Source organism: Camelus bactrianus, chromosome 26, assembly GCF_048773025.1.
Source record: "Camelus bactrianus isolate YW-2024 breed Bactrian camel chromosome 26, ASM4877302v1, whole genome shotgun sequence".
Lineage (NCBI taxonomy): Eukaryota > Metazoa > Chordata > Mammalia > Artiodactyla > Camelidae > Camelus > Camelus bactrianus.
Window position 1 is genome coordinate 17,356,588 of NC_133564.1, and position 26,773 is coordinate 17,383,360.

The 26,773-nt window shown below is 41.7% G+C and overlaps 2 protein-coding genes and 1 long non-coding RNA gene across 13 annotated transcripts in view; 2 read left to right on the forward strand and 1 right to left on the reverse strand.

Annotated features, from left to right (window-relative positions):
* Positions 1-3,632: 3,632 nt before the first annotated feature.
* Positions 3,633-25,247, reverse strand: LOC123616386 (uncharacterized). Of its 6 annotated transcripts, none has more exons than XR_012502511.1 (9): positions 24,766-25,247; positions 21,513-21,625; positions 13,372-13,453; positions 12,417-13,266; positions 11,942-12,263; positions 11,592-11,695; positions 9,474-10,236; positions 8,583-8,684; positions 3,633-3,959 (listed from the first exon to the last, which is right to left on the reverse strand). It is a non-coding gene; the product is annotated as an uncharacterized LOC123616386 (long non-coding RNA). The 6 variants fall into 6 exon arrangements; XR_012502507.1 differs by having other exon boundaries at positions 9,474-9,582; positions 10,180-10,236; positions 11,592-12,263; XR_012502508.1 differs by having other exon boundaries at positions 9,474-9,627; positions 10,180-10,236; positions 11,592-12,263.
* Positions 3,836-23,445, forward strand: TLR3 (toll like receptor 3). 4 transcript variants are annotated; one of them, XM_010953279.3, is made up of 6 exons: positions 3,836-3,967; positions 4,369-4,468; positions 8,824-9,269; positions 10,776-10,967; positions 13,175-15,027; positions 15,265-15,707. In XM_010953279.3, exons 2-6 carry the CDS (start codon positions 4,450-4,452, stop codon positions 15,491-15,493), a joined length of 2,739 nt encoding a protein of 912 aa, XP_010951581.1. In that variant the 5' UTR covers positions 3,836-3,967; positions 4,369-4,449; the 3' UTR covers positions 15,494-15,707. The 4 variants fall into 4 exon arrangements, 3 of the variants coding, with proteins under 3 accessions (XP_010951581.1, XP_045371431.1, XP_045371430.1); XR_012502504.1 differs by adding an exon at positions 23,314-23,445 and having other exon boundaries at positions 3,953-4,468; positions 15,265-15,548; XM_045515475.2 differs by having other exon boundaries at positions 3,953-4,271.
* The window catches only part of FAM149A (family with sequence similarity 149 member A), a 30,081-nt gene continuing 28,554 nt past the window's right edge, over positions 25,247-26,773 (forward strand). For all 3 annotated transcript variants that reach the window (XR_012502505.1, XM_074353681.1, XM_074353682.1), the window contains exon 1: positions 25,247-26,189. Coding sequence is in view for 2 of the 3 variants with exons in the window: in XM_074353681.1 (XP_074209782.1) it covers positions 25,507-26,189 (683 nt within the window). In the remaining variant the exon portion in view is untranslated. The remainder of the gene's footprint in view (positions 26,190-26,773) is intronic.

Sequence of the window (26,773 nt, forward strand, 5' to 3'; positions counted from 1 at the left end):
GTGTCTACTCCTCGAGAAATACTACATTGTTAATCTGATGCAGTTCTTCTTACATGCTAACAAGCTATTGTACACAATTTGTTTTGAGTGTTCAAAACTCACAGGTACTGCCTATGTATTTTTTGTGTAAGAATTACTTGCTTTCTCTTAATAGTAAAAATGATAGCTGTAATTGAGTGAGTACACTGTGTGTGCTGAACATTTAGTTTAATTGTCCCTAATCCTCACAGCAATTCTGTCAGTTGGTTACATTTTCTCAGAGGAGGAAATTCATGCTCATATGAAAACATTTTTGCCAAAGATCTTGAATCTAGTATGTGGCGGAATCATGATTTGAATTTAGGTTTGATTAACTCCAAAGTTCACATTATTTCTATAACTGTAGATGCCTTTTTCAATAGTTATGAATCATATTTTAGAATTCACATACAGTAAAATATCTACTTTTATTATAAGAACATTGTAATTTTATTGCAATGAATTTCGAAGAAAGCTAAACATGATATTCTTACTAAGTGAATTCCAGAGGGAGCAAATGAATGTCCAAGTTCATACGATACTATGTTGAACAGAAGTGGCAAGAGTGGGTTTCCCTGTCTTGTTCCTGATACTAAGGGAAAGGCTTTTAGTCTTTCATCATTGAGTGTGATGTTAGCCATGGGGTTTTCATAATATTCCGTTGAGGAAGTTTCCTCTCTTCCTAGTTTGTCATATAGTTTTGTTCTGTTGTGTGTTTTCTAATGTTGTTTTGGCCCAGCTTTGAGGTCCTGGCTAAAGGCTGGTCAGTTGTTCTTGAGCAATTGATTAAGTCCACACCTCAACCACTTCCCTTATTCAGCTTCCACACGCAAGCTACCGTACATCTGCCCTTATTCCCCTGGGAGTTAGGTACCAGATCAGTAGGGACAGCCCCTGTGCCCCAGATCTTGCGGGAATGATTCAAATTAGTCAGTCCACAGGGAGCCCCCCAAAACCGGCTCAGCCCACCCAGCCGGCCGTATACATATTGCCCCCATGGCCTAGCTCGCTGTCACCCTGCCCCCACTTGCAACTCCCTGTGTGGGCCTGCCTGTCAACCTTCTCATGTTTGGAGATGCCTTTAATCTGAGTTTTATTGTGTCTTTCTTCACTATCAAAAGAACCTTCGAATCTTACAGAACAGTTAGCGCTATGAGCAGGATGGCGTGGCCACAACTGCTGAGTAGCCTTGTGAAGAGGCTGCTCTCGCCTTACTAACTGGTGCCAAGCTGCTGTGAGAGCCAGTGAGGGCATCATCACTGCCTGACGATGAGCTTGCCGTTGAAGCTCGCTGCTTGCTGCTGCGTCTGTCAGAGATTGCCGCATCTCTCCTTATGCAAATGTCCTGGACGGGGGAATACTCAAAATGAGCAGTCCTAATTGGCTAAGCTGGGTTACTGGATGCCAGCCCAGGTGGGGGCCACGCTAGGGCAGCAGGAGTGCTGGGTCACCAGCGCTAGCATCCCTTTTGCTGGCTGTGCACGCAGAAAGTCCCTTGACTTAAAAGGTACTTACAAGCTCCCAGGCCCAACATTGCCTGCTTTCAACATCTACGGGGTATCCACGCGGGAAGGATACCCTGGTCCCACATCCCAGACAACACTGCCCTGGCCCAGGAGCTCGCTGCTAAAGATAACGTTGCTCCCTTCGTCAGAGATAACTTCATCCTGGGCTCTCAGACTTTTGCCATGGCTGCCTCTTTAAGCTGCCCACAAATTGTACATAGGACATTGATTGCTTTTCTACCTTTGATGCTAGAGATGCTGTCACACTCCCTGAGCTCACTGCCTGCTTACTGCACGACCCTGGCACATACCTTGCTGCTCTCTGCCAAAACCCCTGGACTCCCATGCCTAAAGGGAAATCTTACAGAGGCCACTGCTATCTGTGACATTCTACAAATTAATGAAAATGACCAGCTCACCCCTCGAGTCCCTGGAGAGAGGCCTCCCGCTGCCCAGTGCCTTCTCTTACTCCCTTCTCCAGCTTTCCTCCGTGACCTCCCACTCCGCATTCTGACCACGACCACCACAGCTGGACCCTCTCTTTGGTTATAAACAAATACCATTAACTTTCATATATACTTTCCTAAATGATTAATTTATGCCTTCTGACAATGTAACTCCTCCCACCTTGACCCAAGAAATACACCAGGATATTATTATCACCAAGATACAACTCATATTTTAACACACTGCCAAGATATTTCTAGAGACCCCAGAAATTTCAGACCTGTTTTCTTGGCTGATAATGGGATAAATGAGGAACTGGTTTGGGCTGACCACCAAGACTCCATAAATGTCTTCTCCTCCTTTCCAGTCTCATGATAAATTGCTCTAGACTTCTCCTCTGTTATTTAGAGCCTTCAAGTACCCTAAAAAACAAAACTCAAAACTAATGTCAAGGCATCAAGGGGTCCATTGCAATATAGTTTTTAAAAAATGCTATCTTGAACCAGTTTCGAGGCCCTGACTAGGGGGCTGCCAACTCCTCTTCTTAAGGAGCTGATTAACTTCACGATTCAACCACTTCCCTTGTAGGGCTTTCACACTCCAAGCCACTGTGCCACACGGAAATTTAAACAGATGGAAATGTTACCATATCTTTTGGTGATACTGAAGTGCATTTTCAACTGTTACATAAGCCTATTTCTAGTTAAAGTAAAGAATACATTTAACGTTTTATACAGACTGTAAACCCTATATTGCACCTTTCTGAATTTCATTGATTTATGTACTTTATTTCCAAATCTTTAGCGTAGTAAACCTCCCCTTCCCCACCTCCCTTCCACTTTTACTTCTTGTTTTTTAAGGACCAGTTCTCATATTCTTATTATAAATCATCCCAGATACAAATACAGCTTCCTCTTAGAGAAAAAGCAAGAAACATGTTCAAAAGCATTTGCCTTTTCCTTTCAACACAGGTCTCTGTAATTTTCCATGTTGATTCAAAATTTGCATTATAAAATGCAGATCAACCTGCAGGAACATTAAACTCTCACCAAGGACCAGTTCAGCCTGATAACCGTAGATGATGACTTGCTTTTGTACTTAGAACTTTCTTGTACTAAGTGTGGTTGCTTAATGGGTTTGTCTGACATTTCTGACTCAATTCATTGCCCAGCAGGCATCATCAGTTCATTCAAATTTTATTAAGATGTTTAAAGCATAGGATGATAGTGAAGTTGGGTCTAGAATTTTATTTTTCATAGTAGTACATGAATATCCAGCTTGGCATAGCATTTAAAGAGCCCTTCGCCCTATCATGAGTCTGTCAGTGAAGGAGAGTAAGACCCCATTCACAGAGACCCACTTCACAGATTTACAAGGGGTAGGAAGATATCACCACTCTTCAATCGCCAGGTAAAATTACCAAATAAGTAAATAAATCAAGGTTCAAGCTAAGGTAGAAGCTCTGAGTGTCAAAGGCTGGCTTCTTTTTTGGAGGGGAAGTTCATGGTCAGTGCTGCCCAGCAGATGCGAGTGAGCAGAGCAGGCAGGGCACGGTGTGATTTCCTCTCTCAGTCAAGTTCTTGCTGAGTTTGTTGTCTGGGTGACAACAGACCTAATTTAAGTCAGCCGAAGCCCAATAAGCAGAAATGGAAATGACACTGGTAAGAGAGGCTGTACCTTTATTGCAGAGAAAGATTTCACAAAGAAAAAGGAAGGTCTGCTAGAATTTCAGGTAACACAGAGCAGGACCATGTCCCTTCTGAATGGTGGCTGTGAAGGGACACCGGTGAGCACAGCTCAAACGGCCGTCTGTCTGATGCGCCGAGGTGAATGGAGATGGGTGTCTCGGTCCGGGACGCAGTCACGCGTGAGCGGCGTGAACAAGGCCTGGCTCCTGGCTCTGCCAAGGCCAGCTCTTTCTCTGCTGCGAAACTTGGTCTTTCCTTGGAGCAAAAGGTTAATTTCTGCATTGCTTATCTTCCAGGATTGCTAAGAAGGTAAAGTGAGATAAGAGAAGTGAAAGTCCTCTGCTTGGATTAGAGACTGAGTGTTTTCTGTCCCTCTAACCACACTCTGCTAGATTCTGACAGCCAGGCATCAGGCTTTGATTTAAAAAAAAAAAAAAAAAAAGGAATTCACACTCAGATATTCATTAACCTGTGGCAGATCAGCCCTGCCCACATCAAAGCGAGCGATCTTACGCTTTAAACTTTCTCTGTTGCTCAATCTGGGACCCTTTTAATAAAACCCAAGGGACTGTACCTGAAGAAGGAAAAACAAGACATTTTTAAGAAGCAATTTGTAAAACATCTCTTGCTAAGATTTGGGGGGGGGGTTCCCTTTGCCCTTCTTAGAATGCACTAACTAGAAAAGGCTTTTTTTTTTTTTTTTTTTTAAGCTGTAGTTTCACTTTCGAGTCTGCAGCAGACTTGCCACACTTCCTGATGGAAACAATTGGATTTAGACTAATGAAAAAGGAATGGTCAGCTGTTGTCAGAGTAAGTAAAGATATATATTTTAAACTCGTATTGGGGTGGGATCTCTCACGGTGGGTAAAGCTAGAGAGCTCCTTGTGGGTTTCAGCATTGTTTGGTCTTTCTTTGATCTGATGCTTGAGGTCAGATCATTCAAGGAGGAGAGCAGAAGAAAGGGGGATGGTCCAGGTGTGGGAGAAGTGAACAGAGCTCAGAGGATGAGAAATTGCAACAGTTTCTAACTAACATGATAGAACACTTCAAGCAGTATTTGTTTTTCTTTCCCTTTGTGGTGTTCTGTGACTGGAAAAGCTTATTAGGGAAGCAACAGAAATCATTTTCCATCAGCCTTTAAAAAAAAAAAATCACATCTCTGCCTTAAAGATACAAAGCCCTGTGAACTTGAAAGCGCTTATCTCCTGTTCTCAGTTTTCTTGGCTGGAGAGGAGACGCGAGCTGGCATTTTATGGTGAGGTTGAAAAGTAGAAAACACTGTGGGTGCTCCTGGGAGTAAGAAAATGGCTTTCTTTGGCCCCCTAAAGAAAAACGGAGGAGGATCAGAAGTGGAAGGATGTTCAGATGTGTAGGAAGGTCAGAAATGATCACCGGCAAATGTGGCTTGGGCAGCCTTGGGCAGCACTGGTTTCAGGAATTTGCCTCCCTACCTAACATGACTATGTGTTCGTGCGTGTCTGCATGTAGGTGTGTCTGAATAAATTTAGGGTCAGAATATTGTGAATTTACAAACCAAACTCTACAAGCCAAACTGTAAATAATGATTAACTCTAAGCAGCCTGGCTCCAGACCCCACGTCCCAATCGTGATGCAACATTGTCTCTCACTTGGACAAAGAAATGTGATCCTAGGCTTTCCAAAATTGCAAGCCCCACTGAGTCTACTTTTCATCTCTTTTTAGCTTTCTTTGTTTCTGTTCTGTCTCATGCAGCATCACCTCTTCATGCTCATCTCATTCTCTCACTGTCTTTCTGTTTGTTTGTTTTACTGAAGCACATTCTAGAGTAACTTTTTCCTACAGGTTGCCTGGGGATAAACTTACTGAGTCTGTGTGTATCTCAAAATACCTTTTCCTCTTATCTTTACTTGTTCAGCTAGAGATGGAGTTTTGGGTTCAAAATTATTCCCCCTGAACGTTTTGAAAGCTCATCACTGTTGTTTTCTCGTGGCTTATGATCCTGAGGGAAAGTTTTATGGCAATTATGGTCTCTTTCCTTCCGAAGCAATTGGCCGTATGTTCCCCTTGGAAGGGTTTAGGATTTTTTTCTTGTGAATGGTCACAATTCTGAAGTTTTGTAAGATTCTGTGTGTGTTTCCTTTTTCACTCATCCTGTCTGGCCTTCGGTGAGTCTTCTCCAGTGTATCTTCAGATCTGGGAATGTCTCTCATTCCTTTCATGTTTTGTAAATGGCTGAGTCCCTCTCAGTAATTCTGATCTCTATCTACAGCCCTTCCAAGAGAGATAAGTGTCGCCTGAACAAAGAGGGGAGTGATTGCAGGGACTGTCCTGTGAGTTGGTAAATAGAGGTAGTACCCTTATGGTGCTGGGCAGAGAGGTTTGGAGAGTAGGGAGCTGGTCCTGATTTCCAGAATCATTTCCAGCCACACACTTGAGTAACTTGGCAAAGTGTGTCCAATGATGTTCCTCACAGCCTATGCATAGGAAAACGTATAGCTTTAAAAATATTTAATGGCAGTATTATAAAGGGCATCAGATGGGAAGCTGATTTTTTTCCTGTTTCTGAGAAGTCAATTAGAATATAAGTAAGACCATTAAATTTTTAAAGCATATTCGAACAGTTCTAAATACACTAGCTCTACTTTCCTAGAATTAATCTTCTAAAATGATTTTATTCTCTAAAACTTACCTGAAATTCTTCTGGTCTTTTAGATCTTATGGAAAATCTATTTAACTATCATTATTACTGATTCATCTCCATGCACTGAGGATATATTCAATTTTTTAAAATATCTGAAAGGGAAACTTGGTAAATGATCATAGCAGAGAAGACCACATCAGGTACACATCCCATCAAAATAAAGTTGTGACTATAATATGGAGATAAGAGTGTTTTCTTGAGCTGATTAACTGCCCGTGGGATAAATGTCCTCCAACATACAAGTATTCGATGCCAGCTATGTTCCAGTTATTTTTCTAGGCAGAGGCAACACTGCACAGCATGAGAACAAGTGTGGCCTCTACCGTTATAGCTTTATGTTCTGGTGAGGAGGGATAATTAAGTAAACAATAAATAAAATAACTTCAGATAATTCCTATCAGCCATATCATGGAAAAAGCAACCTAGTAAAAGAATTAATAAAGTGGAAGGATTCACACTTCTTCTTCTTTTTTTTTTTTTTTAAGTGAAAGCAAATTTATTTAGAGAGCTACACATTTCATTGAAAGAATGAGGTCCATCTCCAAAGGGACAGCAGCTGATTTACACTTCTGGCTGCAAAACTTACTCTAAAGCTATAATAATTGAAACGGTGTGTGCTGACATAAGAATTGACAAATATTTCAGTAGAAGTGAGTAGAGGGGATAAATACACAGTTGAGCACTCATTTGATTTTTAAGAGAGTCATAGAAGCATTAAGGCTTCTCAAATCACCCATTTAATACACCAAACATGGTTGTTTAATTTATAGGAATCACTTACACAAAAATCAAAGTAGTTTATGTAATATTTCATAAGCTATCTTAATTATACAATATATAAAAGGTTCTTACTAAAAGTTTTATTTGTGTAAGAGGGTGAGCTCCGCATCCTTTGATTCTGCGATCTTGAAGTGCCTCCCTTACTAAAACTTTTAAATGCCTTTGGATGCTGTGAATGATGTATTAGCAAATGATTAAACTTACTGCTTTCAATCTTTAGAACAAGTAATATGATAAAGTGATTCGTGGATACCTCACAACCTAGGACTTCCCTTTTATTCTTTAAAATGAAATTGAGGAGCAGAGAAAAGCACAGCAATTTTAAAGAAGTCAGACCTTCTTAAAAAAAAAAAAAAAAAAAAGAAGTCAGACCTTAAATAAGACCATTGTAGTTGTTCAGGGAAGATAATGATTGCTTTTTTGGCTTTGAAAGCAGCGCCAGAATCTGCGCTGTAACTCCCCACCTAACACAAAGTTAAGTTACTAAGGAACTTCTGGAATCTTCCCAAACATCCATGAGTTTCCTGGAATTTTAATTATTTCACATGCCTGACTCCCTCTACTCTTTCTTTCTTGTTTAATAATTGGCACTGGTTGTCTTATGATATAATTCATCTTCATTGTGGATAGATTTTCTTTATAGTGAAAAATCTGCGAACTATAAAATAGTTGTAATTATCCATTTATAAGTCATGGGATCATTGTACTGATTAATAGGAAGAGTAATGATGTTAAATGCTGCTTTACCCCAGATACTGTAAGGTTTTCTCCTTTAATTTTCATAACAACCTGTGAAGGAGCTACCATGATTTTCTCTACTTACAAGAAGAGGAAAAATGAACTCACCAGAGACTACAAAGCAGAGAAGCCAGGATCAGAACACAGAGGGCATAATTCCAGGGTTTATCCTCTTAATCACTATGTTTCTCTAAGTCTTCCTGATTTTGCAGGGAGTATTTATTTATATCATCTTAAAACTGCAAATGATATTTATGATTGAGATTTTCTGAATTGATCTCGATGACGTATGTCAGACTCAGGCATAGTTTCATGATAAAAATGCTAACATTTCACATCTTGACGATGTTAAGCAATGTGACAGCTGATGGTTTGGGGAAATGTAAGGATGGAGGAATTGTGTAGAAAAATACAGGGGCGCACATTTCCTGTATCTCAAGGTGAGTGGTCAAGAGATTTTTACCTAAAGTTGGTTGGGCAAGAGACAGAATTTTAAGCATAGTCTTAAAAGTTAGAAATGTAATAATGGATTAAATGAAATCAAAAATAATGAAAGAAAAATGCGAAGAGGATAAGGAAATAGTACAGGTAAGTCCCTTATCTTTTCAGTAGCAAGAAAAAACAGGCATTCAGTCAGGAAATGAAGAAACAGAGGCATGAGTATATTATTTAGGTTTGTGGAAGTGACCATGAGAATTAAAAACAGAAGCCGTCAAGAGGTTTACCTTAGAACATTGCAACGAGGGTGGAGGTGAAGAGCGAGGAGGTAGTTTGTTCCATTTGTTACTTCTTTGAGCTGTTTGAATTATTTCCATTTGATGTATTACCTGTATATCACAAAAGTCACGAGTAATGAGATCACACGTAGTCACATTTGGTTACATATATTACAAGGAATAAACCAATGCACATGAAAGCATGTGTTATTAATGTTGTCCATTACTTTTTATGTTTTCCTTTCATAAGGCAAAGTCATGAGCAGGCGTTTGCGATATCATATCTACTCCCTTTTGGGGCTGTTCCCCTTCTGGATACTGTGTACATCTTCTAGATGTGCTGTTAGACACCAAGTAGCCGACTGCAGTCACCTGAAGTTGACTCAAATTCCTGATGACCTCCCAGCAAACATAACAGTGTTGAATCTTACCCATAATCAACTCAGAAGATTACCACCTGCCAATTTCACAAGATACAGTCAACTAATTGTCTTGGATGGAGGATTTAACTCCATCTCAAAGCTGGAGCCAGAATTGTGCCAAAGTCTGCCTTTGTTGGAAATTTTGAACCTCCAACACAATGAGCTGTCTCAACTTTCTGATAAAACCTTTCTCTTCTGCATGAATTTGGCTGAACTCCATCTAATGTCCAATTCAATCCAGAAAATCCAGAACAATCCCTTTCAAAACCTGAAGGTAAGATGGAAATAAACATTTCCATGTAAAAAATGAAAAATACGTTATCGAATGTTGTTTTCCAGTCATTTATTCACCCTTAGATTTCGTATGTAAGTATCAAGGTGAAGAATAAGAAACCAGATCTCCCCAAATAGGGGGTAGGGGGCCCCACACAAATACGGCCATGATGACTGGAGACGTTTTCAAAAGAGAAAATATCACCTTAAATCAGTTCCAATTTTAATTTTAAAGAAATCTCCTCTCTGGCGTCCTCCCACTGGAAGTGGAACTCAGGAACAAGAGGTAGAGATCAGAGAAGAATCAGAATACCCTATGAGGAACACAGCAAATAACCTCTCAATGCTACAGTTAGCACCTGCAGTAATGAAAAAAGAAGTGCGAATTATGACTTAACAGAACAGTTTGATGCATGATAAAGCAAATTGTTCAACTAAAAGTGATCTGCTTTTGATTTAAGAAGTCGTCTATAATATTGCTTCTGGCTACCACCTTTTTCTTGTCAGTACTTCAAATTTTAAATCTATGAAAATGTATGCTTTTGTCTCTAAGTCTGAGACAATTATTAAGTGCTTTTTTTTTAAGCTATTTTCAAAACTCTTTTCTTCGTTTTGTGGACTTATAAAAAATTGAGCATTCCTTGACCTCAATTACCAAGAAAAACATACAAATTTAAATATGCTTAGAAACATTTATGAAATGATTTGCTTGCTAGCTAGGGATCTGAAATTCTTGTGCCTTAGATTCTGATGTGGATGAAGTGTCTTTAGACACAAAGACTTCAGAATCTAGTCAATCAGTGGCAAAATGTTATTTTTATTTTTAAAGCATAAATAGAAGTGTTGTTCTCTTTATGAGACATTACGTAAGATTTTGCCCTAACATATATCAGTTTTTCCTTATGTTTTACCTGAGTGGAAGTTGACATGTTCAAAAGTAGCACAAAGTGATAAAACGTCCCACAGCACTGACAAAACAAACAGGCAAAAATTAGTTTTCTCTACTAGACATGATGCAAAATTTATATAAATATCAATCTTTTTCAATATAAAAATCTTTTTAGGATTTCATGGACAGCAAGGTTTGCCTTGTTCTTTCTAAGAAAACATTTCTTATCTCTATCTGTTCTTTAGTTTCAAGGCTGATGGTGACAAGCATTTATGTTTGATAAGCCACATGAATATTCATGACATCATAAATAAAAGCTTATTATAAGTAAATAAATAAATGCTTATTATGAATAGTCCTTATATCACAAATAAATAAGCTTAAGTCTTTGTATTTTGGTAAGAGAAATAAAGTGATTCACTGAAGTGAGAAACGAAATCTTTGTAATAATAGTATTTGCAGTCACAACCAAGATTTATTCTTACTCCTACTGTCAGTTTTCTTAGAGTAATAGATATGTGACACATTGCTCTTGAGTTATTTCTAAGATTCACGTACATTCGATGAACGGGTTTTGATGGCAAGACTCTAATCTGTATACATTTTTTTTTCTTTCAGAATTTAGTCAAGTTAGAGCTATCTCATAATGGTTTATCATCTACTAAATTGGGAACTCAGCTCCAACTGGAAAATCTTCAAGAACTTCTATTATCAAATAATAAAATACATGCACTAAGAAGTGAAGAACTTGATTTCCTTGGCAATTCTTCTCTGCAAAGGTTAGAGCTGTCGTCAAATAAAATCACAGAGGTAAGGTAAAAATGTCTGTGTGCTTGTACTTGTGGGCCGCCCCTTAACGTGTCACAGGAATAAGAATCAAAAGACAGAGATAGATAAAGGGGTGATAACCTTTGTCGTGTCTCCCAGAAATCCTTCACACTTACTACTCAGGGTCAGTTACGTCATCCTCCCAAGAAAGGGAGTTTGGTAGCAATGAGGACCCGGAGCTCTGCTGTTAAGCAGAAGGGGTTAAAATCCTCGTTCCATTACAGACCAGAACTTTGATCCTGGAGAATTTACTTAGCCTCTCTGGTTCTAGTTTCCTCGCTTGTCAAGGGGAAATAATTTTATCTATTGCACAAAATCTCTGGAAGAATTCAAATAGTATGATGGTTAAGAGCACAGGCTTTAGAGTTAGGTTAGCTGACTGCCTATCTGGGCTTTATGTCTTAATAATTGTGCAATCAGGCGAATTATTCCAGACCTCTCTGCTCTAGTTCCCTGGCTTTAAAATTGGTATAATAATAACACTTCCCCATAGGATTATGTGGTAAGGAATTTAGCAGTGTCTGGCAAATAGTAAATGCTCAGTAAACAATAACTAGCATTATATTTTTACAGAAACCTTCCTATAATGGAATAAACCTAACTAACCTTCTCCTTTTGGGTCCACGATGCTCAATTTGCTAATTATTTTTGCATCCAAGTATGTCTGTATTTTATTCCTTTCCAGGACAAGAATAAGAATGCTGAGAATTCTAAACAAATTCAGATTTTTTAAAAGGCTGTATTAATTTTCAGACATAAAAATAGACTGTGAATTAAATTATCCTGAGATCATAATTAACTATTTTATGCAAGCTACTCATGTTAACTTTTGAACAGCATTTTCTTGTTGTTGTTTAGAGCATCTACTGTAGAAATCTATAAATAAATTAAAGTAAAAAATATATATATATAACATATATAAGTATATAAATAATGAGGAGGAAAATAAAAATCACCCAAAAGCCCACAGTTCGAGGCCAGTCGATGTCAGCATCTGGGTATGTTTATCTCCAGCTTGTAACAAAGGGAAAAAAGACAACAGCAGCTGAAATTCACAGAGCACTTCATGTCGGGCACAGTGACCAGCTATTTTTTAGCATAATTTTACATAATCCTGTAACCAACTTATGTTTATCGTTGTTTTACACCAGAGTAAATTGAGATGAGGAAAGGTTAAGGTGACCAGATGGCGGCAAAGCTGAGCTTCTGGCAGTGTTAGACCGGGACCCAGGCTCTTAACAGCTGCACTGTAGTGCCTCTCTGAGGATGCTCTGTACCCTGCCATGTAAAAGGAATATCATGTCACGAACATCCTCCGTGTCATTAAGAATTATTTAAAAGCTTTATTTCAGTGACTGCAAAATAATCCTGTCATATAGATGTACCATAATTAATCATTTCCTGCTTGGTATTTTGACTCTCTTTACTCACCGTAAAGCGCACCTCCTTCCACATTTCTGTCATTTCTTCTGTTAGCCCTAACGTCTCCTATGTGGTACAGCAGCCATCAGAGCCTCTTCGCTCCCCTGGGAGACTTAACCGCTCTCCTCTCCGGGTTCCTTCTCTCCTGCCTTCCGTCCCAGCGCCAAGTCCCAGAGCAGCCAGGGCTTCCGGAGAGGGAGTGGAGGCAGAACAGAAGGGAGCAGGAGACACCGTAGTGGAATAAAGTCAGGAGAAAACCTTGGTGGCAGACAGTGAGGATCGCTGGAGCTCAGAGTTACAGAAGAAAAGTGCATGCCGCTGCTTCGTAATAAAATCCACCCGGGCGTTCCAGGATGTTCACTGAGAACAGTGGTCAAGACAGAAACAGGATCTGCCCCAAAGGAGACTTTACAAATAGTGTATTGATTACGACTATACTCGGTGAAGTAAAAGTACCAGGAGACTTAGCCTAGACTGGGAGATCAGGGAGGACCCGCGAAGAAGTGGTGTCTAAGCTGAGACGTGGATGCTGAGTAGAAGTTAGCCAGTGGCCGGGGAGGTGGGGTGGGGGTGGTGAGGGCTGGCGCAGGAGGTGGGTGATACAGGCACTGAGGAAAGAGCTGGGAAATAGCAGTTTGGAGAGAAAACCCAGAGAAGGTTGTGAAAGGGGAGAGGGGACGGGGTAAAAACTGTGTTTCAGCTTTTCCAAGGTCATAGAGACTCTACCTTGTTGTGTCCATTAACCTCTTTTTCCATCCCGTTCTTAGTTCTCTCCAGGGTGTTTTCACGCAATTGGAAAATTATTCGGCCTCTCTCTGAACAATGCCCAGCTGGGCCCCAGTCTCACAGAGAAGCTTTGCTTGGAATTATCAAACACAAGCATTCAGAATCTCTCCCTGAGCAATGTCCAGCTGTACAGAACCAGCAACACGACTTTCATTGGACTAAAGCAGACAAATCTCACCATGCTTGATCTTTCCCGGAACAGCTTAAGTGTGATCGGTAATGATTCCTTTGCTTGGCTTCCACATCTGGAATATCTCTTTCTGGAATATAACAACATACAGCATTTGTCTTCTCGCTCTTTTTACGGGCTTGCCAATGTGAGATACCTGAATTTGAGACGCTCTTTTGCTAAACAAAGCACTTCCCTGCCTACGCTTTCCAAGACAGATGATTTTTCCTTTCAGTGGCTAAACTGTTTGGAGTATCTCAACATGGAAGATAACAACTTTGCGGGCATAAAAAGCAATATGTTCACAGGACTGAAAAAGCTAAAATACTTAAGTCTAGCCAACGCCTTCTCAAGTTTGCGAACTTTAACAAATGAAACATTTGTATCGCTTGCTGGTTCTCCTCTACTCATACTCAACCTCACCAAAAATAAAATCTCAAAAATAGAGGGTGGTGCCTTTTCTTGGTTGGGCCACCTGAGGGTGCTTGACCTTGGCCTTAATGAAATTGGACAAGAACTCACGGGCCAGGAATGGAGAGGTCTGGAAAATATTGTTGAAATCTATCTTTCCTACAACAAATACCTAGAGCTGACTAGCAACTCTTTTGCCTTGGTTCCCAGCCTTCAACGACTGATGCTCCGGAGGGTGGCCCTTAAAAATGTGGCTAGCTCCCCTTCCCCTTTTCTCCCTCTTCTTAACTTGACCATTCTGGATCTAAGCAACAACAACATAGCCAACATAAACGATGACCTGTTGAAAGGACTTGAGAAACTAGAAATTCTGGATTTGCAGCATAACAACTTAGCACGGCTCTGGAAACATGCAAACCCTGGTGGTCCTGTTCAGTTTCTGAAAGGTCTTTCTCACCTCCACATCCTTAACTTAGAGTCTAATGGCTTTGATGAGATTCCAGCAGAAGTCTTCAAGGACTTATTTGAATTGAAGAGCATCAATTTAGGATTGAATAATTTAAACATCCTTCCACCATCTGTCTTTGATAATCAAGTGTCTCTGAAGTCATTAAATCTTCAGAAGAATCTCATAACATCCGTTGAGAAAAATGTTTTTGGGCCAGCGTTCAAGAACCTGAGCAATTTAGATATGCGCTTTAATCCATTTGATTGTACATGTGAAAGCATTGCCTGGTTTGTTAATTGGATTAATGGTACCCACACCAACATCTCTGAACTATCAAGCCACTACCTCTGCAATACTCCACCTCAATACCATGGCTTCCCAGTGATGCTTTTTGATTTATCACCCTGCAAAGACAGTGCCCCGTTTGAACTCCTTTTCATGATAAATACCAGTATCCTCTTGATTTTCATCTTTATTGTCCTGCTCATCCATTTTGAAGGCTGGAGGATATCTTTTTATTGGAATGTTTCAGTGCATCGAGTTCTTGGTTACAAAGAAATAGACAGACAGCCAGAGCAATTTGAATATGCAGCATATATAATTCATGCCTATAAAGATAGGGATTGGGTCTGGGAACACTTCTCCCCAATGGAGGAAAATGATCAAACTCTCAAATTTTGTCTGGAAGAAAGGGACTTTGAGGCAGGTGCCCTTGAACTTGAGGCAATCGTTAATAGCATCAAAAGGAGCAGAAAAATTATTTTTGTTATCACACAGCATCTCTTGAAAGATCCATTATGCAAAAGGTAGGTGAACACTGTGAAATTTGAAGTGTCTACTTGTTTTTAAATTGAGCTTTTAAATATTACTATTGTTATTACTCACAACTCAAAGAATTTTTAAAATTAAGTTAAGAAAAAAATAACCTGATTTTTAGTGACAGATTAAAGTTAATTGGAAGGGGAATTTTAAATTTTAGAGCTTTGGGCTGTTAAAAACTGTATATTGATATATAACTGAATTCAGTCTTTTTTTAAACTTAGATTCAAGGTGCACCATGCAGTTCAGCAAGCTATTGAACAAAATCTGGATTCCATTATATTGATCTTTCTCGAGGAGATTCCAGATTATAAACTGAACCATGCACTCTGTTTGCGAAGAGGAATGTTTAAATCTCACTGTATCTTGAACTGGCCGGTTCAGAAAGAACGGATAGATGCCTTCCATCATAAATTGCAAGTAGCACTTGGATCCAGAAATTCAGCACATTAAATTTATTTAAAGACTAAATTAAAGGAGTAACTTCCCTAATTTAAAAAGCTCCTTGGTAAGTTGATGTTTTACTTGGAAGTAACGTAAACCTGTTTCTTTGTATTTATAGGTGGGAGTATTGTCTCACAATTATATCTCTTCCGTAGACATTTCAGGCTTTTCATTACCAGTTGATTTAATTCAACCCCAAATAAACATGTAAGAATATCCTTTACTGATGAGTACACAGTTAGTTACTGAGGCCTATGCAAACTTAGAGTTTCAAAATATTCCCCATATAAAGAAAAATTAGAGTTATATAAGAGTTTGTGATAATTATGTTCGAGTTTTTCCTGGACGCACTCAGAATAAAATACAACTGTTTTAATGTGTACAATGCTATTTCAGTTGTGACAGAAGAATACATACACCCATATTTTTGAAAGTTTAATTAGCAGTAGTTTTTCGATTGAAAATCTTTCTATCTTAGTGGTACCTGTCTCAGTGTTGATTTTATTAAATGTCATATTTTAATAAATATACTCAAGGGCAGAAAACATTTGCAATTCATTTTGATTACTTAATAAAAAATATTTTAATAAATACCTTTATTTTCCTGCTATTTAGATTTCGGCTATAGAAGGCATTAGGAGAAACAATTCTTTTACTTAAATGTATTGCAGAAAGGCTTGCTTCCTGAAGGTTAATTAGTAGATTAGCTTTGTGTAGACAAAATATTGCCTTCCCCTGGTCACAGACTCAGGAGATGACCCTGGCCAAATCACTTGGTTCCACTAGGACTTTTTTGACTGCTGATCTCAAAAATTACGGTGACAAACAAAATCGTAACTATTCCCATGATTCTTAGTGATAATGACCCTGGTGTAGTACATTCACATAGACTAGATGATTGTACCATAAAAAGGATGCTTTGTGTACATTAGTCCTTATGATTATTTTAAGTTTTATTTTTGTTTTAAAATAAAATGAGTAATTATTGGAAACAGATGTGAATAACTTTTTAAAAACTTTATAGTTCTGGCATTCAAGTATAAGGGAGAATTGAAATTGTAATAATGTTGAGATAATTTTTATACTTGAGGCACTCATTTGTCTGCTGAATTTAGAGAGCATTTGAGATGTGACATTTTGGAACTTTAAACAGTTCAGTATTCTCAGAACTAAGCTCATATAATCCTTTAAAAAAGTCATATCTGCAGTACTGCTGGTTCTGAAAGACTCTATAGTCTCCCAATAATGTGAGTATTTGGAGAATTTTTACTCTCACATTATAAGCCACCCTCACACATGAGACATTTGTTTTATAGCTTTTTTTGTTCAGATTTGTTTTCTAGCTGTAAATAATCCTGTTTTATTTTAGCATCACAGAAAAAAATCACAACTACTTTTTTCTTGATGCACTTTGTTATCTATTGATACTCTCAACATCATTAAAATATTTCTAAATAAATTATTATGAATTTATCAATATATTATCCACTTGTGAAAAGCAGAGCGGGAAGTAATTTTGCCTTCTTTCTCTTATTTGTTTGTTTAATGAGATAATTGATCAAATGGGCACAATTTAAACTGAGTTCCAATGTCATTTTTTTTTAAAGTTGCTTAATATTCAAGAAGTTAGGATGCACAAGGGATGGCCCGTTTAACTGAATGTAGGTAAGACTAATAAAAGGTCTAAACCTTGACTCGTGTTTGACCTACACAGGAGGCAGCATCCTGAACTTCTGCGGGCTTTCTAATTGTTCTCAGGAGTTGTCCGGATCCCTTGGGCTCAAGACAAAGGGAGTGCAGAAAAGGATGTTTGTCTGACCTATTTAATTTCCACATGTGAATTGACTTGTTTGAACGCTCTCTGGATGTCATCATGTAATCTGTTCACCCCAACTCTGTCCTGTTTTCACTTTCAAAACAAAATCCAGCTGAATCAACAACATGGAGATTAAAATAAATCTAGGTATTTAGATTTTACCTAAAAATGGCACCTTTTAGGCTATAATCAGAAGTAGCGCAGTCAATTTGTTAATGAGGAAGGGAGTTTTCAGTGCCATTTATTTAACAACGTTTACTTATTCAAATGTCTGCCTTAGATTATTTGTAAAATGGTCTCAATCGTAAGAGATGGTGATCATTAGAAAATGTAAAGATGTTCCAAACCTAGAGCTCAAAATAAGTTTCTTGCAATCAATAGAGACCATGGGCATCAGAGATCTTTTTGGAGTGATGAAAATGTTCTAAAAGTAGACTGTGGTAATGATTTCACAACTATGTAAATTTACTAAAAATCATTGAATCATACACCTAAAATGGGTAAAACATTTGGTACATAAATTATATATTAATAAATCTGTTAAAAAATAGGATTCTTTGAGGAGCTAGCTACATGTGCCTGGACCTGTGCTAAACACTAAAAGGTACAATTGGATATGAGATGCATCGTAGGAAATTGGCAAGAGGCGTTAGAGTAGGAAGGGGTTGTCAAAGATGGGCCTGGACACAGAGGGCTCCTTGGAAGAGGATCAGATCTTTCAAAGGCGGGGAAGATTTTGGTGAGTGAGGAAGAAGATGGCAGAATGAATTGCAAGGTGGAAGGCAGGGAGGGAGGCATGAACTCGGCGTTGGGAGATAGCAGGGATACTGCAGAGGATGGAACTGTGTTGCAGAGAGCGTGGCAAAGGAGTTTGGATTTAAAGAGTTAGGTATTCTGAAATTGTAACTTTATGGGTTTCCATTGGCAAAATCAGAAATTATAATGAAATTCCCTCTTGGGTCTGTGACTTAGATTAATGTGACACCTAGCTGAAGAGAGGGAGCATGACTTACAACTTCATGGTCCAAACAGCCAGGCTTATTCTGAGAAAACAGAAGGGGATTTGAAGCATTTCTTTTTTCCTATAAATATATAAATCTGTATTAAAATAACAAAGCATGACAATCGATTATCAGTCACTAATTATACCAGGGGATATGTTACCACGGGGAGCTCCAGAGCCCCCTACAGGGTCAACGCAGAACTACACAAAGGGGCTGGACTGCTGTGCCCTCCATCAGCCAGTCCCCGGATGTGGGCAGTCCCAGGAAGGAAGTGCGACTTTAAGCGATAAGCTTTGCCACAAAGCAATTCCAAAGAAGGGGCTCAGTTGTGAAATGGCAGGAACTAACGCTCGGGGGCGACTGGAAGAGGAGCTGCCTGGGCCCTTGTAGCGGAGATCTTGGTGGTTCCCCGCAGCATCCACTACGCCTCCGAAGGTATTGACAGTTCAGTTGGTTTCTGCAAGCACTTCTGCCAGCTTGCAGCCATTTTAGTTTTAAAAATAAAGTCTCTTCCAGAAATTATCAATTTGCCCTGATACGTGGATTTTGAAGAGGCAGAAAGACGTGAACCAACTCACACTCTAGAGTCACAGAGGGTGGTATTAAAGAAGATGGCATGGTCCCTCTGCGTTATGTTATGTTTCAGAATGCTAACAGCATAACGATATTTGTTCCTTCCAATCAAGGTGAAAAAGAAACAAAAAGAGTTTCCTATTTTACTTTTATATTGGCACTCCCGTCCAGGCAACTCCTGTGGGAATCCTTTGCTATGCCACCTCTGCCCCACACACCATGCAGAGTGTCAATCATTTCATTCCTTCCGCATCCACAGCACTTTATTCACAACCTTAGTCCAACTGTACATTGGGTTTTGGACACTGTTTATATCTGACTCCTCCCTGCACCCCTGGAATATGAGCACCTGGAATACACAGAGCTCCATCTTATCCATCTTGGTGTCTTTGATATCTAGAGGAATGACTGGAACATAGTAATTTTGCAAACAAGAGGCTATTGAAAATAAAATGTTACATCGGCACCGTGGCAGTGGACAGAAGAAGGAAATAGACACATTAGATGTTTTTTAAATATATTTTTAACGCCAGGAAATTTCATATTTATTAATTCTATTTCTGGGAGAGAAAACAAACAAGAGAGAATGAGGATGCTTCAAAATGCCCTCCAGCCTCCTCTAACTCTGCAATACCTACACCCAAAAAGGCCAGTACCCTGTGCAGGAATGGTCCAAGGCGTGCCAGGTCCCCACTTAAATACGTTAGTCTACATTCTAAGTTTTCTTGTGATCTTGTTCTCTTTCTTTTCATGCTTCATCGCCAATCATTTCCTAATATTTACGCAGTGCCTGACACACAGTAGGCAGTCACAAAATGTTTGTTGATTGAAGGATTAAGTGAATGAATAGGCCATGAACTTCAGTCACCCAGAGCTACCTGCAGGCTCCCAAGCATGCCTGGCCCTTTCCAGTTTCCATCCTTATGTCAATGTGATTCTGCTTTCACCGCTGTCCTAGCTCCTTCTTTTCTTGGCTACTTTTGGCGACTTCAAGTGTTAGGTCAGGTATCGGCTTCTATAAGGAGACCTAACCCTCGACTCAACCTGATCCAACCCTGGAAACTTACAGCCTTCCTAAACACACCTCCTCGGTAGGATGACTTAGTAGGACTTGACCCTGTGCCGAGTACTCCTGGTTAGGAAGGGTCAGTCTCTTGAACAGTAGGAGTGCCTAGAAAGAGTCTAAAGAATGTGTAACCTTAAGGCCCACTGTTGCCGATGCAAGAATCTGTACAAACCCCGTTAGGAGAAAGGGCTTTGCCTCAGCTGTGCCTTGGAGGGACTCTCAGGTGGGAGACTTTTCTACATTCTACTTGTTTGCTGAAGATAACCCTTCAGTGCAAGAGGATTTAAAGAGCTATTCTTCTGCTGGAGCTGTTTTGGTATAAAGCAATTTGGGGATAAACACTGGGTCAGATGAGTTCTTCCTTCTTCGGAGAAACCTGGTTACCTACGCAGTGTTAAGAAACAGAGGTTCCCTCTGGACTTCCCTGATAATGGTTCCAACTTCCCGGCCCGGCAGCTCAGTGATCCTGCAGCCTCTTCTGATGTAACCTACCTAATCATCAGGGAAATGCAAGTCAAAACCACAATGAGGTATCACCTCATACCTGTTAAGATGGGTATTCTCACAAAGCCAAAAGACAACAAGTGAGGTTGTGGAGCAGCTGGAAACCTTGCACAGCATTGGTGGAAATGCAAAATGGTGCAGTTGCTACGCAGAGTAATATGGAGGTGCCTCCAAAAAATTACAAATAGAAAGACTTTATCATCCAGCAATCCCACTTCAGAGTATTTATTCTGTAAAAAAGTGATAAACAGAGACCAGAAGGGGGAGCTCTCATGCCCAGTGATGATCGCAGAGCCAAGCAGGGAGAAGAAAGACTCCACTTCTTTCCTGGCAAGGACTCAGCCAGCGAAAAGCCATGGACTCTGTTTACCATAGCTCCCCCCTTACCCCCTCCTTTAACTTCCCTGTAAAGGCACACTCCTTCCCTTGCCACAGGGGGACCTACATGTGGCTCACCATGGTTACAGACCCCAACTGCCATTCTATTCTGATCCCAAGTAAGCCCATCTTTGCTGGAGAAATACCTGGCTGTCTATTTCTTTCAGGTCAGCAATCCAAAAGAGTTAAAATCAGGATCTCAAAGAGACATTAGCCCTCCCAGATTCATTGCAGCTACTGTTCACAATAGCCAAAATGTAGAAACAATATAATTATATATTACGTATTATAATAATCTAATATATATAATTATTTTTTATTTATGAGCCTCTTAAAGGCAAATTTAGTTACATGTACCCTGGACAGTCATTAACTGAAATTTCGTCCATATTGTATAAGAAATTATTTTAAATAACTTATTTTAACTTATATTTGACCATAATTACCAGTCTTGTGAAAGACCAATAAATTGAAACCTGAAAAAGTTCACACTCTGTCTATGGAGTGTGTCTCTCTCTAAATAAGCTTGCTTTCACTTTACTGTGGCTCACTCTTGAATTCTTTTCTGCACAAAGCCAAGGACCCTCACTTGACAGGGCGTGTCCCAGGGACTCACCCAAAACCCAGGACATGACCATCCTCTCATGCCCCATTTTCTTGCAACACTTGTAATGAAAACGAACTTACCCTGCTCAAGGCTCTGTTCCAGCTCCCATGCATGTATCGATGAGTGTAACTCTCACAAAGTCCCGTCACTTGAGGTAGGAACTGTTATCATTCCTGGATTACAGTTGAGGAAACTAAGGAACAGAGAGGGTGTTGGTTGGTGGCAGAGACAACATGAAGGTAGGAGGTCCAGCTCCAGAGTCTACCATACCACTTCCCTTGTTCAGGAGTTTACTTTTTCTATAGTCAAATTTGACAGTATTTTCCTTGGCCTTGGTGTCATGCTAAGTGACACAATTTAAATCCTTAAACAGATTAATTCCTCAGGCTATTTATTTTAAGTTTCAGGTTTCCAAAACATAACATTCCTTCACAGCAACGTGGTCATAACTTCCTAATATTTTCTCAGTAATGTAGCCCAGCGTGATTATACACATCAGAAAAACAATTCATCAAATTGGTAATTAAGCAAGATAAGCAGAAGAATTTCATCACATAAAACACGGCTTTGACATTTCTAATAAAACCTATCTAAAATCAACACGGTCACAGTTAGAAGCAAAGACTGCTGCATTTACTTTCATTTCATTACTCTGGGCCAGACCATTGTGGTACGTCACCTGGGCTCATGTTATGAGAATGGCGCACTGGTGGTAATTAACAGAAAAGCCTGGTAGCATCTAACATCTGTCTGAAAGACTGTTGACAGATGAACAGTGGGTATAAAAGACCAAGCAACTTGCGAGGAATTGTTTATCACGTTTGCAATTAATAGATCGTTTTCAAAGGCCTTTCAGACAAAAGGATCAGTCACTCATTCATCGCGCCGCCTTCAGGAAGCTGGCCAGATTTTACATCACTGTTTAACCAGCGATGATATTTCGTCCCCCGTCCTTTTTATGTTTTCCTCGGTGTAGGTTTTTTAGACAATCTGTAGCCAGCTTTTTAGAGCACATACGCCCACTGAAGACTTTCAGGGAGGTACCAGAAAGATTCTATGATCATGCTGCACCCCAGTAATTAATTACTACCCCAATAGTGCATTCATTTCCCAGAGCTCCCATAACAAACCATCACGAACCAGGTGGCTTCAGACAACAGAAATGCTTTCTGTCATAGTTCTGGAAACTAGAAGTCTGATGTCAGATGCCAGCAGGGCCATGCTCCTTCTGGAATCTGTAAGGAAGTCTCTCCCTTGCCTCTTCCGAGCTTCCGGCGGTGGCCTTCAATCACTGATGTCCCTTGGCTCGCAGGTGCATCACTCCAGTCTCTGCCTCTGTCATCACATGATGCTCTTTCTGTGTGTGTGTGTTCAAATTTCTCTTTTCTTAAGACGATTGGATCAGAGCCATGCTGATGACCTTGTCTTGTGTTGATTTTGTCTGTTAGACCCTATTTCCAAATAAGGTTACATTCACACAAATTGGGAGTTAGGACGTCACTGTAGTTTTATGGGGAACACAATTCAACCCATACGTAACAGATGGGATGCACGCAAACACACCTGAGAAACAGACTGCGTTCAAGGCGGGATTTGGAAGAGTATGAGCTTTTCCGTAGCCTTATTAACTGTATCTACATACTTAAAGGAAAGTGTGTGCCTAGAAGGGAAGTGGTTGGTAATCAAAGCACAGAAATAGCTCAAGTTAGAGAGCTGAAGACAGATGGGTGAGTGCCCACTGTTCAAGTAGAGTTTCTCTTCCAAGATGGAGGGGGGTGATTTACTTCTAGGGTTACTGCCCTCTGTATGTGAATATGTGTCATGTATTGCTTTGATTTTGTGCTCACCTAACAATCTTCCAACTTCATTTGACCTCAACAGGAATTCCTCTCGGAGAGAAAGAGCAGAGGCCAACATGGCAGTTGTGTGGTTATGAGTTAACACACTTGAGCTGTGGCTTATGCATCAGTATTTTATAAGTCAAGTGAGTGGGGCGCCACCCTAAGAGGCTGGTCAGCTATGAAGATTATGGGTCTGTAAAATCCGGAACCCTGAGATGTGGCAGCAGACAAGAGCTGTTCCCAAGGAGCTGGGTGAGTTGAATCAGGCTTCGCTTGGCAGTGACCCTTTTTTGCTGCCTGTCCCTTTGAGTTATATTATATTTGTTCAGAGTCAATCAGGTGATTAGCAGCTTAAACGCTGAAAGCACATACTCCAGAAGTGTTCTCTACTTGCACTGAGGATTGAATTGTCCTATGAATCAGAATCAAGATCCTTATGAAAAAGACAAACAAAAAATCTTTAGGCAACAGCTCTGCAATCCTGCCAGAGTGCTGTATGAAAACGGTCCAGTGTTCTGATGGAGCTCACAGACCTCTAAGCCTACAGGATGAGTTGCTATGAACAGGGGACAATGAGAATATAAGAAATGGTAATGGTTCGACACCAGCCTGCTTCTGGTGCCCCCGCAGACAATGGAGTTGGTACAGCTTCCCTGACTTGACCCTGAGACCCCTGCCTCTAGTTTCCATAGTTGCTCCCGGATGAGTATTATTTAATCCTCCCTTCCCTCATTTTGGTTCTTCCTTGTTCGCAGGCGCTTTACATGCTGACAATGGCATGCTCTCGGTCTCCCAACATCGAAGGACCTTTACAATCTGACCCTGACTGGCTTGTTTCTTACTTCTCTTAAGCACACACACAGTCTTCCTTCCTCAAGCTACTGCTGACTTCGATGGCTGCCCAGCTGTACTTGTTCTCTGGGGGGCTCTCACGGACACTTAGCCTGGGAGATGAAGCTGGTTATTCCATGCCACGGCAAGAAAACACCTTTTTTGCGTCTCAGTACTTAACCCAATTTTGAAGTAGAAAAATAGAAAATCCCAGCACATGTTTGTTCCTGGTAGTTGGATGCAGAAAAGGGATCAAGACAAGATGTGGTATCATAAATAGATCAGTTAGTTGTCTACAATGCAAAGTTTGGCATTACCATAGAAATGTACTGTGGCTCAGAATCCAGTCCAGTAACTTGCAAAAGACTAATGTATATAATCACGAATGCCAGTTAATTTATTCACTACCAGACTATTCATCTCCTTTCTCTGCCCAATCAGAAAACATATTTTCTGAGATCAAAACAGAAACTCTCCACTGAACATTAACGGATAAATACACTGTATGTGGATTTTACCAGTTTATCTCTCAGAACTCAATCTTATTTCCAAGTTCTTGGATTAGGGGCCACCCTGTTGTTCCCCTCTGTCATCTTAATGACACACGTTGAACTTGGCCATGAGGTGGGAGGAAGGGCACTGCTGATTCAAGTCTACTCACCTGAATGTATGTTTTGACTAACCTTCCCTCGTATCAGAAAGCTGGCCATGGCTCGTTTGGTCTTGATAAGGTCCAGATTTTTTGGAATCAGGGTTACCATTCCCAGGTTTCTGTTCAAACTCCTCACCCTCAGCCCAGAGTTCTGCGAATCTGGGGAAGCTCTAAGGGTGATGGAGAAATTGGAGAGTGTTTCTTTAAGGCAGGGATCAAGGAGGGGAGCCAGGGTATCTATTGTATACGTAGCTCCAGGCTGCAGTCTGGGGCCCAATTAGCAGTGAGCTAAGCAGGGTTTTTGTTTGGCTTAGCAACCGACTGCGCGGTCCCGGGGGCCGGTCGGGGTATCTGCGGCTGCCGGAGGCCCCAGTCTCCACCCTTAGCCCGGGGTGGCGCTGGCAGCTGCAGCAGTCGCCTCCGTGGGCTCCCGGACCCCTGGCCCTCGGGGTCTCGCACGCAGCACTAGGGTACGGAAGGGACTGCTCCCTGCAGACGGTGGCCAACCGGGCGTCAGGGAGGGTCTAGCCGAATTGTCGCGGGGCCCAGAGCCCAGAAGCGTTGCTCCGCGTAGAGAGAGCACCAGAGGCCCCTGGGGTGCGCGGTGTGCGGGGACCCCACGACCCCCGCCCCCGCCCAGGTCTCCTTGTCCAGATCCCTGCAGGCAGCGGTGGATGGAGCCCCGCAGCCCGGTTCCCCCTGGGCTTGAGGTTCGTGCAGCAGCCAGGACAGCACTTGGAAGGCCAGGACATGAAGGTCGCTGTGTTGGACCTTGGGTCTCTCTTTGCCAAAATTTTCAAGTCCTCGACGGCGCCCCCGACGGTTCCCTCGCCGGTCGCCTCCCCCAGCCACTCGCGAGGCGCTGCCACCGCAGGGCCGGCGGGTTCCAGCGCAGACACCTCGCTGAGCACGGCCCCGACCTTGACCCTCTTCCCGGCCCCGGCGCCCGACTCGCTCTCCGCCTCACCGGGGGCGCCGCTCCAGCCTCTGCTCACCGCCTCCTACCCCCGGGTCTCGGTCGCCAGCCGCGCGGCAGAAGCACTAGGGAGCCCCCTCTCGCGGCCCAGTAGCCCGAGAGCAGCCAAAGTCCAGTCCTCACCCCAGCCGCAGCCGCAGCCCCAGCCCTTGGCTGTGCCCCCGGCCCCCTCCAGCGGCGGCTGCAGCGCCGCGGGCTCCCCCGCACATCTGGTGGCCGTGGCGCGGCCGCCCCCGGGCCCCGGCGGGGTCTGGGCGGCGCTGCCTTCCATCGGGGGCCCCACGGGCGGCAGCAGTTTGACCGCGAGCCCACGGAACCCTCGCCCGCCTGGCCCCGGGGACAGAGAGCCCAGCGCTTGGGTGCCCCCCGGGCCTGGCCCCAAGACCCTGTTCTTCACCCTTCCGGGCATCGGCGAGGAATGGGCCTCGGACAGCAGCTCGGAGGACGGCGGGGAAGCGTGAGTAGCAGGCAGCACGGGGCCAGGCAGGTCCTTCCTCGGTTGGGATCCCTACCCCTCCGCCTGCCACCCCCGACCCCGGCCTGGCCAGGGGTCTTTTATAAAACTGCACTATTTGCAATAACTTCACTAACTCCCCTGAGCACCTTCCTTGCTCTTTTCCTAGGTCCTTTGTTTCTTGACTTTCTGTTCTTTTCAAACGTAGGCTTTGATACGCATTTGCTCAATTTTCTTGGAGATAATCCTCTGCTGTGTGCCCGCGGGGCGGGAGGGGCGAGGAAGCAGGCCTTGCAGGGAAGGAGGACAAAACTTTGTTTCTTTTCTAGCTGAAGGCTTGGCTCTTAGATCATTTGATAGTCTGGGTTTCTTAAGGACTTTGAAAGGAGCCTTCCAGTCCCTTTCTCGGATGCAGGCCTTGCAAGATGTGTAGGGTAACCTGATACCTACGGTGGCAGCTACAATTCTGAGAAACCATGAGGCACCGTGTCTCCATTCCTTTCCAGGATCAGCCCCAATTCTTATCCTAAGTGGGATTTTTTTTTTTTTTTTTCTGGGAGACATCCAGTTAATTTACATATGACACA